Genomic DNA, 12547 nt, shown 5'->3' on the forward strand with positions numbered 1-12547 from the left:
TTGGAAGGGAAACTTGGTTTTCCATGGCATGCCTGTGACGCCCGGGGCCGACGAGGGCGGGGAGTGATCGCCGGTGCAGTGAGGCACGGACAAGGAGCGGCTCCTGACAGGCTTCTAGGCGGAGGGGCACATGAATGAACCGATTTCACACCCGAACAAGAGGTATTCCGAGACTGTATAGGGATGGACTATACAGTTGAGGAGGGCATAAAAGATTTGATTGGTACTACTCATAACAATAAGTTGCAACTTCTTTTCGGGAGCCCAACTGATAAGAACTCCATGGTTAAGTGTGCTTGCCTTGGAGCAATATCGTGATGGGTGACCTCCTGGGAAGTTTTCCCGGGAAGTGCGCAAGTGAGGACAAAGCGCACTGAAAAGACTCGTGTTGTTACCGTGAGGCCAGTCGTCAAGTCGGGATGTTACAAGTGGTATCAGAGCCGACCTCTCCCAGTACGGTGTGGTTCGGGGACGAACCAAGCGGAAGCTGGTGGGCCTGTGACGCCCGGGGCCGACGAGGGCGGGGAGTGATCGCCGGTGCAGTGAGGCACGGACAAGGAGCGGCTCCTGACAGGCTTCTAGGCGGAGGGGCACATGAATGAACCGATTTCACACCCGAACAAGAGGTATTCCGAGACTGTATAGGGATGGACTATACAGTTGAGGATGGCATAAAAGATTTGATTGGTACTACTCATAACAATAAGTTGCAACTTCTTTTCGGGAGCCCAACTGATAAGAACTCCATGGTTAAGTGTGCTTGCCTTGGAGCAATATCGTGATGGGTGACCTCCTGGGAAGTTTTCCCGGGAAGTGCGCAAGTGAGGACAAAGCGCACTGAAAAGACTCGTGTTGTTACCGTGAGGCCAGTCGTCAAGTCGGGATGTTACAATGCCTCTTTGCCCAAATGTTTTTCCTATGCCGAGTTGCCCCCGTGAACTCCCATGTCAAAATTTGGGAATTCTTGCCCCAATTATAGATTTCCCAAGGCTAACCTATGCGATTTTTGGTGGAAAATGAGTTTTTAAAGTAAAATATCAATTTGGAAGGGAAACTTGGTTTGCAACGGCTTGCCTCGCTGCCCAAATGGTTTCCCTATGCCAAGGTTCCCCCGTATGCTCCCATGAAAATTTTTAGAATTCTTTCCCGATGATGGATTTCCCAAGGCTAACCTATGCGAATTTGGGTGGAAAATAAGTTTTCAAGGAAAAATATCAAGTTGGAAGGAACTCTTGGTTTGCCATGGCATGCCTCATTGTCCAAATGGTTTCCCTATTCCAAGGTGCACCCGTGAGCTCCCATGTAAAAATTTGGGAATTCTTGCCCCGATAATGAATTTCCCAAGGCTAACATATGCAAATTTGGGTGAAAAATGTGGTTTCAAGGTAAAATATCTAGTTGGAAGGGAAACTTGGTTTGGCATGACATGCCTCGTTGCCAAAATTGTTTCCCTATGCCAAGGTGCCCCCGTGTGCTCCCATGTCGAAATTTGGGAATTCTTCCCGCGATGATGGATTTCCCAAGCTAACCTATGCGAATTTGTGTAGAAAATGAGTTTTAAAGGGAAAATCTCAAGTTGGAAGGGAAACTTGGTTTGACATGGCATGTCTCGTTGCCCAAATGGTTTCCCTATTCCAAGGTGCACTCGTGCGCTCCCATGTAAAAATTTGAGAATTCTTGCCTCGATGATGGATTTCTCAAGGCTAACATATGCAAATTTGGGTGAAAAATGTGGTTTCAAGGTAAAATATCTAATTGGAAGAGAAACTTGGTTTGCCATGACATGCCTCAGTGTTAACCTTTTTCTAACTTAAGTTTCGAAGTGCTAACGTGCAGGCAACCACTAGAGCCTTATCCGCCACTGTTAGAACACGGTCCACCACCAACATCCTACCGTTCTCCTACTACAACCTCCGCTGTTTGGAAATTTGACTGAACTTATCAATTACAATGAATATATTGTAATTTTAATTCCTTTTAAGTTTCAGTAAAAAGCTGAAAGAAACAATGGTTCTACTTTTTTGAAAATAAATCCTTAAAAGAACAAGTTTTTTTTAGCTCCCTTACAGGTACAGCTTAAACGTTTTTGTTAAGCGAGTCGGCCATTTCATCAATTGTTGCTTAAGATTCTAGAACAATAATATGTACAAATTAAAACCTTTCATTTTCTGAAACCGTAGGTTAAGCTATAGCTGTCTGTCCAAGTTGGTTCTACTGTGCATGGATTAATTAGGAGAAAGTCAATATATAATGCCACCTAAATTCGGCATGTTTTATTGCAATGTCAATCTCAATGAACGAGTGATTGGTAGCAAATCCGTGAAAGCTTTGAACACTTGGACTCTTCAAAAGGGCACAACTTAATTTTAGTTGCTCTGTAATCAAATAGTAGTATTTGTTTTAAAACGTTTACTATATGTATAATTTGCCATTGTCATTTTCTTCAAGAATTGTAATTGAAAGCTGGTAATCTCCATGTTTCATCAGTAAATTTAATTAACTGGTTTCATTGTTGTTCACGTTAGTTAAGCTAATAAAGCTCAGTAACAATTGCGCGCTCAACTTAATAATATGCATGAAGGGATAAGACACGAGGCCTACAGGAGGAACTAGAGAGGTTTATTTGAGATGAATGGTTCAATGTCAAACATCTCATGCTGACCTCCATAATTGCGAGACAATGCTAATAATCCATCAAGCCAAGAAGAAGCTCTATTGTACGGGTGGAGGCTTTATTAAGTTGGATTCAACTTCCTTACCGACAAGATACTCTAACTTCACATAACCACGATAGATCGATCGACCAATATATTTCATCAAGACTTAGAGGTAGATAAAAGTTTAAAATTTGAACGGACCAACCGAACGATTCAAATTATAATCTATGTGAATATAGGGATTTCCTGAGCGCAGAAAATCATTTCCAATTAAGCCAATCTCAACATGACAGCTCAGCCCAGTAGTGTAGATAATCAATTATCCACTTGCTTTCTCTTAAGTCATATATATTTTTTTGTTGGTCAATTTTCTCATCAAGGAATTGATACTTGAACCTTCATCTTTTTAATCCTCAAATTTTACTACTTTTGAGCTATCTTTGAGATACTTCCCTCATTCATGTATTGTATTAAAGTGGATATTGATGGATTAAAAAGGCTGTTTCTGTTTCTTGATAATGAAGCGGAAAATTTGACGTAGTCCCCTTTTTGGTTATACTACACAAGCTTCCCAAAAGTATACGAAAGACCATCACACCAGCTTTGCTTTGATGGGTAGTAGCTACAACTTGTCTTGCGCGGTCCAATTCACTAATTAATTGAAAAATTTAATTTAATTTTTTTTATAGGCAATTGAAAAATTTAATTAAATTTACTTTTGTTTAATTGTTTAATATTCTAGATCAGCTTGTACTTCAGCACACTACCAAACATGTAAATCAATTGAAATATGATTGTTATACTTTAAGCACAAGTATCATGTTCGAGTCACAAGCAATACAACTACGTTATTGAATGATTGGTTTGGGTTAAACCAACAAATTGTATTTCAACACCATAATATCCCCAAACAAATATTCATTATGACTTATGAGTCAATACCCAATGAGATTTTGAAGACCAATTCTAAAAGTAGAGGCCTCTTTCCAGGAAGCAGCTTTCAGTTCATACCCACGGTGAAATTGGAACATGAGAAAATTAAGGATAAGTACAAGCTTAAACCAATTATTTAGGACCCAATTGACTTCAAATTTGGCTTCTTCTGTCACTGCTTGGAAGATAATTTAAACCAAGTCTTCAAAAGAGACAATTTTTGTTTGTTTTTGTAAAAAGCCATAAACTTTTATGTAACAATAATTGTTTATTTATTTAGAATCCAGCTCACTTAGACTTCAAATTGTATCTCAGTTGCACGCACCATATCAGGCACTGAACCATGAAACTTTGTGCACCAAAATACTGAACAGAACTAATTCTTTTTTTTTTTTAAATCAACTTGCATGATCATTTAATTGCTTATAATAAATCTGTGATTTTATCTTTCTAAGTTCGAACAAATATATTAAAATTTCATGACAACTTGGATAATTGCGACCTTATCATTTATTTGAGATTGCATTGTTTAAACTTCAGGTGTGATGATTGAACCTGAACAATTTATTTGGTGATTTCTCTAGGTGTGAGTTAAAAATGGAGGAAGGGGTGCTTCTGGTTCCAATACCAAAAACTGTTTTTTAATGAGCAAATTCTCGATAGTTCATATTGATACATTGTGAGTTTGAGGAGATGTTAGATTATATAGCTTTATTTTATTATTTATGTATTAAGTGCATTAGTTAATTTCTTCCTTTTTGTTTTGGTTAAGGCTTTTTTTGTTTTTTATAGGACTGCAATTTTGTTTGGACTCGTAAGATATCTTTGGCCCATTTAGGATGTTTTTGTTGACCCAAAAAAAGGATGTTTTTTTAATTTACATTGGACTTGACAAATTAATGCCAGTATTTTTTTGGTTACAAAAATTAATGCAAGTATGTTTGTTTTTGTTTTTGTTCTGTTTTATTATTTTTTTATTTTTTCTGGGTTGTGATTTTTTTAGTTTATTATAAAATTAATCCTTTAAAACTCGGAGATCACATTAAATTCTAACAAATCAGTCTCTTTACATATCGCCTAAGAATCAAACTCTTGACTAAATGCTTAAGGAGTTCAACTATCTACTAGTTATGTTAAGCCTTGTTGGTTCCGGGTTACGATTTTGTGAGCAAACATATTATGTTTTGTAATGTTTATATTTTAGCATTGTAATATGGTTCATTAGTACTCCTCATATGGAATTTGTCTGATAATGTAAGTGCGGTTTGACATTAATCTAATCATCTTCGACAAAAACAAAAAAATTCCACTAGGGACCAACTGTTTAGAGTTGAACGTATCAGAAATAAACTATGGATGTGAGCCTGTGAAGTGTGAAAGGGTATAGTTAAGGATCTTATTTAAATATATAATCTATGACTATATGAGTATAGTTGGAATATACTTATATAAACTTGGGGAATACAATAAAGTATTTATGTATAGGAGTAGTAAATATAGATAGATAGATAGATTATGTTAAGAAATTCATTGAACTGTTTGGTTTTGAAATTTCATGTATGTCATGATGCACATTCCTTGGTAACTGACTAACTGTTAGTAATACCGCCATAACGTGATAGGAAAAATAAAACAGAGACACAATCGCAACACAAGAAATTTACGTGGAAACTCCAAGTCCGGAGAAAAACCATGGCTGTTGTCTAAACCGACAACCAGAGAATAAACACTATGTGCAAATTGTTACAACACACAATTATTTCTCTCAACTACCCCACAACCCAATTACACCCAAGAGTATCTTTCACAGATATTTTTCCTCACACTAGGATTTTCTCTCATTGTGAAAATACTCTCACTCTATGTTGTAGTTATGCTCTCAATTGTTGGGGTTGCATTTGCCTTCATCCTTGCATTCCTTTTATAGTTGCTGAAGCATTTGTGTATACTCCATGTGTATGCATAGAAGACAAGCACTTCCATAAAACATGGCATAAAGCATTCCACAAAACATTCCTTGTTTTATGGCTTTACCTTTTGACTAGTACTCCATAAAACATTCCTTGTTTTATGGCTTTATCTTTTGGTGGTTGGGCATTAATTGACTAACAGTAACAGAGCGGAGAAAGGTAAGCTGTGTGTTTGTAAACAAACACACGAGTCATGATCGCCTACGTGAAGTTGATGAGGACTACACCATGGCTACAAAACTGGACTACCTGTTTTGAACCGGCCGTCCTCGACGGTTAGTTCTAACCCTAACGAGGGACTAATTTACTAATATTTTGGCTATAAAAAAAAATAATACGTGTTTTGAACCCCACACACTTCCACTTTTTCACTTTGTGGTGTACAGACACCTACCACCTACCGTGGTTCATGTATCACCACTCTATTCCAACCTTCTCTATTTAAGAGTTTGCAGCCATTGTATGACACCATAGGAAGAAAACACTCAATACATCGAAAGAAAACCATTCCATACTAAGAAAGAACACGAACCATGGGCTGGAGAGGAATATTGGGATTTGAACATGGCATAGTTCAAGCACCATTAGGCCCTGATATCTCAGGTCCTCACCTTGTTGCTGCGGTTGCCAATACTGGCGGCCTTGGACTCCTCAGAGCCCCTGACTGGGTACATACATATATTGCATGTGTTCTTCAATATGTGTATATAAGTATTCATTTTGTTTAGATTCGTATGTTTCACTAGTAGTTCAATTTAAAGCTTGTCACCAGAGCATCTGGCTTCTTCTTTATATACCAGGAGTAAATTAGTATGTTTGGATCAGCTTCTCTTTGCTCAGAATCAATTCTATCACTCATAAGCTACTCATAGAAACTTCACCAGAATTGATTTTGACTTTAAAATCGATTGTAAAATGATTTCTAAATATGCACGATGTCTTGTTGACATGAAGAAAGGCTACATCTTGATGCAGTTAGGAATTCTCATTTCCACTAGCCCTCCTTTAATTAAGCAGTAGGTTCAATGCAAAATCAATCAAGTCTAGAAGGATTTCCAAATTAACATGGACTTAAAGTATCATATACAGTGTAGACATGTTAATTTAATTATAGTAGAAGCAGTTCCTTATTATGAAGGGTAAACATTACTTGTTAATCACTTCATCTGTCAGAGTTTTCTTCTATCATATCAGGACTCACCAGATTACATGAGGGAGCTTATAAAGAAAACTAGAACCTTAACTGATAAACCGTTTGGGGTTGGTTTGATTCTGGCGTTTCCTTATGAGGAAAACTTGAAAATAATTCTGGATGAAAAAGTAGCTGTCTTGCAAATTTACTGGGGTGATTGTACAAGGGAATTGGTAGCTAAGGCTCATGCTGCTGGGGTCAAAGTTATTCCTCAAGTGAGTTTTATGCCCATTTATCAATAGTACCAAGTTACTTATACAAATTGGTATTCTAATTTTTGTTTTCCTTTCATTAGATATGCATAATGATTCAATGCCTATGTCTGCTGCAAAGTTAAAATTAATGAAGTTTGTCTTAAGAAACTGAACCTCTCAGCTTGTTGTAACCTTTTTTTCTTTCTAACATACCTATAGTTCTGATAAACAATCTAGCATTTCTGAGTATAGTACTCATGATCCTTCTTCCTTGTTGCTATTAAGAAAACAATTGGATGATTTATAGTTAGTGGATCAATTGTTCCTAAGGCAAGTCAAATCTATAGAATAAATTTTGGGTTGTTAGTAGAAAGAGTAACATAACTGCACAAATTAGAAGTAGAGAAGTTCCTCTGATTGAGCTCAAAGATCATATAGCTTCTTATTTAGGCACATTTTCCATGTTTCTAGTCAAATCTTAAGCTGATCTAGAACATCTATACCAAAGAAAGTATAAGCATGAAAACTAAGAATACCTTAAGGTTTATCACTTCAGTAGGAGTTTAAGATGGTAAAATATAGCAACAAAATCTCATGCAGACTAAGGTAAAAAAATATGAACTCATGTTGACCTGTTCTGCAAATCTAGTTATAGGCTATTCTAGTATACCTCTTTGGGTTTGCACACTGGTCTAAATATAAACATAAAGGATTCAATAACTTCAAGAGCAATACAAATTCTTAACAATTCTCTACCAAATAAAGAATTTTTTTGTTTGACCACATAATGTAATGATAAAACTCTCACAGTAGTTTGTGGAACCAATTCACACCAGAAAATGCATCAATTATTGCTAGTTTATGTGACCGCACTAAAATTTGGCAGAAAATTACACTACTTTGCAGTGATTGAGGCCATGTTGGCAGCTAATTGTCGGTTGTTGTTTCATAAGAAGATGTTACTTTCATTTTACGATCTGTCATTTTTATCTGACATGTTACACGTTACTTCATTTGTAATTCTATTATAGGTTGGGAGTGTCAAGAGTGCAAAACAGGCAATTGATGCAGGTGTTGATGGAATTATTGTACAAGGACGTGAGGCTGGGGGTCATGTCATTGGCCAGGTTTGCTTGCCATAATTTTTGTGTAATGTTTTTGAAGTATAGATAGCCTATGCTAATGTTGATAAATGAGAACCATGGTTTCAATTTAAGCACAAAATGATAGAAAACAATGCTAATAACATTTTTTACTTTTCTAGTGATTCTTACAAATTTTAACATTGGTAATGTAGATTATGTCTTCTAGAAAATACATATGCAATGTTATCATCCTTTAAAGTAGTCCTTTGTTGATCCTCCGTAACTGAAATAAATGGTAGCTAAGTAGCTAACTAATTAAATATATTCATGCTTCTAAATTGTAGACTGCACACACTAGTACTTTCAATTCCTGCAACACAGATGAAATTGCTTTCCCTCGCATCTAATTGCAGGAAGGTTTAGTTTCATTGGTGCCGAGGGTGGTTGATCTTGTTGGTGACAGAGAGATACCTGTTATTGCAGCAGGAGGAATAGTTGATGCCAGAGGTTATGTTGCTGCTTTAGCACTTGGTGCTCAAGGTGTTTGCCAAGGAACTAGGTAATTTTACATTAATCATATTCAAGGAGCCTTATACTTGTAGGAATATCTTATTATCTTAATTAAGTTCTTATAAAGTGTAGAACAATCACCAACCTAGAGTTAGCTTTTGAGATACAGAGAGAACTAACCCAAATTATAATATTAGTATCAGAATATAACTTAGATTCATTATTCACAATTGTATTGTCTCTTTTTCTTAATCTACATATCATGAATAACACTAGCTTTCATATATTTATTTCATGAAATTCAGGAATTCCTAATTTCCTACGGTCAAGAAAGCCGAGTCATTCTATAAAAATTTGGAAGCAGCTCAAATTTTTAGCATATTCCGGTCATTTAACTTTATTAAAATATATAAGCCAACTGATTTTGATTGAACGGTTCAGATTCCTTAACTATGAGAGTTTAGATTGTCCTAACTGCAAGGAGTTCAAATGGTATTAGCTTGATTAATTAAGACAAGATGTTTGCAGGTTTGTTGCAACTGAGGAAAGCTTTGCTCATCCTACATATAAGAGGAAGATAATTGAAATTGATGAAACCGAGTACACTGATGTATTGGCAGGGCAAGGTGGTCTGCACCACATCGTGTACTACAAACACCTTTCTTCAAGGATTGGAGGTATCTTCCACCACATGAAAGTGAAGCCAACCAACCTGTCATTGCTCATTCAACAATTCATGGCGTGGTATGGTTTCTTTTGTCATGTTAAGTAGTACTACATTTTTAAAGTTTATTAGACTACAAACATCATGTTTAGCTTCACGATTTGCACAGAAACTATTGAGACTTTTACTCAGACGTTAAGACTTTTAATTTCTTACAAGAAGTGATTCTAGAACAATGCAATGTGGAACCAAGCATGGTATTACAACCTTTGTGTTTGACTATACTTTTGTGATCCAATAGGAGAAAGAGATAAGGCGTTTTGCTGGTACAGTCCCGAACAAGACAACAACAGAAGGTGTTGAGAGCATGGTGATGTATGCTGGACAAGGTGTTGGTCTCATCAAGGAAATTATGTCTGCTGGTCAAGTGATAAGAGGGTTAGTTGAAGGGGCTAAGCTTATAATGCAGCAAAACTTGTCAAACATCAATTGAGAGGAAACTTGCATGCACTTGCTTGGTCAATTTGATTCTCGAATTTGCCAGTACTGCAATTATGGAGAGCAGAGTGGAAAGAAATTGAAGCTATTATCATTTGTATTATATATGTATGTTTATGGTATGACTCTTTTCTTTTGTAAGAAACTTGATTATACTTAAGGAATATATATTTTACTGTGACTCAACAAAATTTTCATTTTTTCATGTAGGAATATAATTTTATTGTTACTTAAGAAAGAATGGATCCATTCAATGTTCCATGACGTTCCAAACTTAAGCTGTTGTTGCCTAAAGATATTTCTCAAAACGTTTAAAACAAACAGCCTACTAAATAGTTAATCCCAAAATTATCCCACAGTGGTGATGAAGTCAAAAGATAAGAACGTGACTTTAAATATATTATAAATGGACAGCATTTACACATATTAGGACAGCATAACAAACTCATTGAAATGGCGGTCTTGGAAAACAAACATGGCTAATTGGCTACAAAAAGGAGCAGGTGACACATGCAGGATGCTGAAATGTCTCACATGTATCACACCTTTTCTCTGCATTCATCAATTCCATTCCAACCTTCTATATATAAGTGAGCAGTCTGCAGACACTAATTGCATAGGAGAAGGAATTGAAGAGCAATCACAGTCGCAGAGCATTAGGTGCAAGATGGGTTGGAGAGGGATTCTAGGCTTTGAATATGGCATAGTTCAAGCACCCTTAGGCCCTGATATCTCAGGTCCTCACCTTGTTGCAGCGGTCGCCGATGCCGGTGGTCTTGGACTTCTCAGGGCCCCTGATTGGGTATGTATGCTCAATTAATTCACACTTTTCATTTTCAATATTTTTCTCCTTTGTTCTCATTTTTGTTAGAGTTTAATTTCTTGTATCATATCAGGAAGCACCAGATTACATGAGGGAGCTTATAAAGAAGACTAGGACCTTAACTAATAAACCATTTGGGGTTGGTATCATTCTAGCTTTTCCTTTTGAGGAGAACTTGAAGGTGATTCTGGATGAAAAAGTGGCGGTCTTGCAAATCTTTTGGGGTGATTGCACAAGGGAATTGGTAGCTATGGCTCATGCTGCTGGAGTCAAAATTATACCTCAAGTGTGTAGTACTAAGTTTAATTTAGTAATTCTGCAGCATATATAATGGGAATATTCTAATTTCTAAGGCTCATGATTAATGTTGTTACTTGAATTTAGGTTGGGAGTGTGGAGAGTGCAAAACAGGCAATTGATGCTGGTGCTGATGGAATTATTGTACAAGGACGCGAGGCTGGCGGTCATGTCATTGGTCAGGAAGGTTTAGTTTCATTGGTGCCGAGGGTGGTTGATCTTGTTGGCGAGCGAAAGATACCTGTTATTGCAGCCGGAGGAATAGTTGATGCTAGAGGTTACGTTGCTGCTTTAGCACTTGGTGCTCAAGGTGTTAGTCTAGGAACTAGGTGGGTAATTTTAATAACATTAATCATATTTAAGAAAGTTGTTTTGAATTGACTCTCATATCTTCGTGTAACAACCACCGAGTGGTTGGTTCAAGCGATACCTGCTTTGATGGAAAGATACTAATTGTTTGCAGGTTTCTGGCTACTAAGGAAAGCTTTGCTCATCCTACATATAAGAGGGAGTTAATTGAACTAGATGAGACATATTACACTGATGTATTTGGCAGAGCAAGGTGGCATGCCCCGCATCGTGTAATACAAACACCCTTCTTCAAGGAGTGGAGAAATCTTCCACCCAATGAAACTGAAGCCAACCAACCAGTCATTGGTCATTCAACAATTCATGGCGTGGTATATATGGTTTCATTTTATCATTTATTCAAGTACTAGAGCATCTTTGGAAACCAAACATGCTATACAAATACAACTTTGTGATTGACTATATATGTTTTTGTGATCCAAATAGGAGAAAGAGATAAGGAGTTTTTCTGGTACAGTCCCAAACAAGACAACTACAGGAGATGTTGAGAGCATGGTGATGTATGCTGGACAAGGTGTTGGTCTCATCAAGGAAATCATGTCTGCTGGTGAAGTTATAAGGGAGTTAGTTGAAGGGGCTCAGCTCATAATGCAGCAAAACTTTCAAAGTAGATTGTAAAAAATCTAGTTAATTAAGTGAGCAAACCAATTGCATTCACTTGCTTGGTCAATTTAATTTGATTCTCCAATGTACCATATCTTTATCCACTTATGGCATAGTAGATCAATCATCAATGTACCATATGTCATTCAATTAAAATGTACTATTCTGGCAGAATGAAATTGCCCCTTGAGAAAAGTAATTACTGATGCATTGGACAAAGATCTAGTAATAAAACCATCTAAGGTTTTCTGTTTCAGATAAAAGAGTTACATTCACTTTGTCTGTTTAGACGCACATGTTAATGGATATCCAAAACATACATAGCATGGAGAGAATTAGAGGGAACTGAGGGATTGAAGCTTTGGTCATAAGCAACAATGGTGAGGAGTCAGGGGAAAGAAGAAATGTAAACAGGGGACAATGGAGAGCAGAGTGGGAAGAAAGGAAGCTCACCTTTAGTGTGTTTAATGTTTATGGATGTATGAGCCTTTTCTTCTATGGTGCATTTGTGAGTTAAATTTTAGAGGGGAGGCTTATGAGTAGTCCTCTCATTGTTTTGGAAATCTTCCTAGATCCCTCCGAAATCATCTTCTAGTTAAAAGCAATTTATCAATACGGGGTAGTTTTGGTGGTGTAGAGAACTCGATTACTTGCGACGGATAAAAGTCTGTCACAAAGTCCTTGTCAAACATCAAACTCTTGCGACGTTAATGTGTCTGTTGCAAAACCTTGACTGTGAATTTTGCGACTCT

The 12547-nt window shown here is 36.9% G+C and overlaps 2 protein-coding genes across 2 annotated transcripts; both read left to right on the plus strand.

Moving 5' to 3' along the window:
• Positions 1 to 5940: 5940 nt before the first annotated feature.
• LOC130722710 (uncharacterized) lies at positions 5941 to 9894 on the plus strand. The gene is given in 7 exon segments (XM_057573530.1): positions 5941 to 6228; positions 6755 to 6967; positions 7978 to 8073; positions 8445 to 8590; positions 9070 to 9152; positions 9155 to 9285; positions 9507 to 9894. Coding segments are annotated over 7 exon segments (996 nt in total). The 5' UTR covers positions 5941 to 6093; the 3' UTR covers positions 9699 to 9894.
• Positions 9685 to 11994, plus strand: LOC130722709 (uncharacterized). Its single transcript, XM_057573529.1, has 6 exons — positions 9685 to 9822; positions 10207 to 10505; positions 10600 to 10812; positions 10911 to 11152; positions 11287 to 11503; positions 11619 to 11994. The coding sequence occupies exons 1-6, from the start codon at positions 9711 to 9713 to the stop codon at positions 11808 to 11810; spliced, it is 1275 nt and encodes a 424-aa protein (XP_057429512.1). The 5' UTR covers positions 9685 to 9710; the 3' UTR covers positions 11811 to 11994.
• Positions 11995 to 12547: the final 553 nt, after the last annotated feature.

The sequence above is a fragment of the Lotus japonicus genome, chromosome 6 (genome assembly GCF_012489685.1).
Source record: "Lotus japonicus ecotype B-129 chromosome 6, LjGifu_v1.2".
NCBI lineage: Eukaryota > Viridiplantae > Streptophyta > Magnoliopsida > Fabales > Fabaceae > Lotus > Lotus japonicus.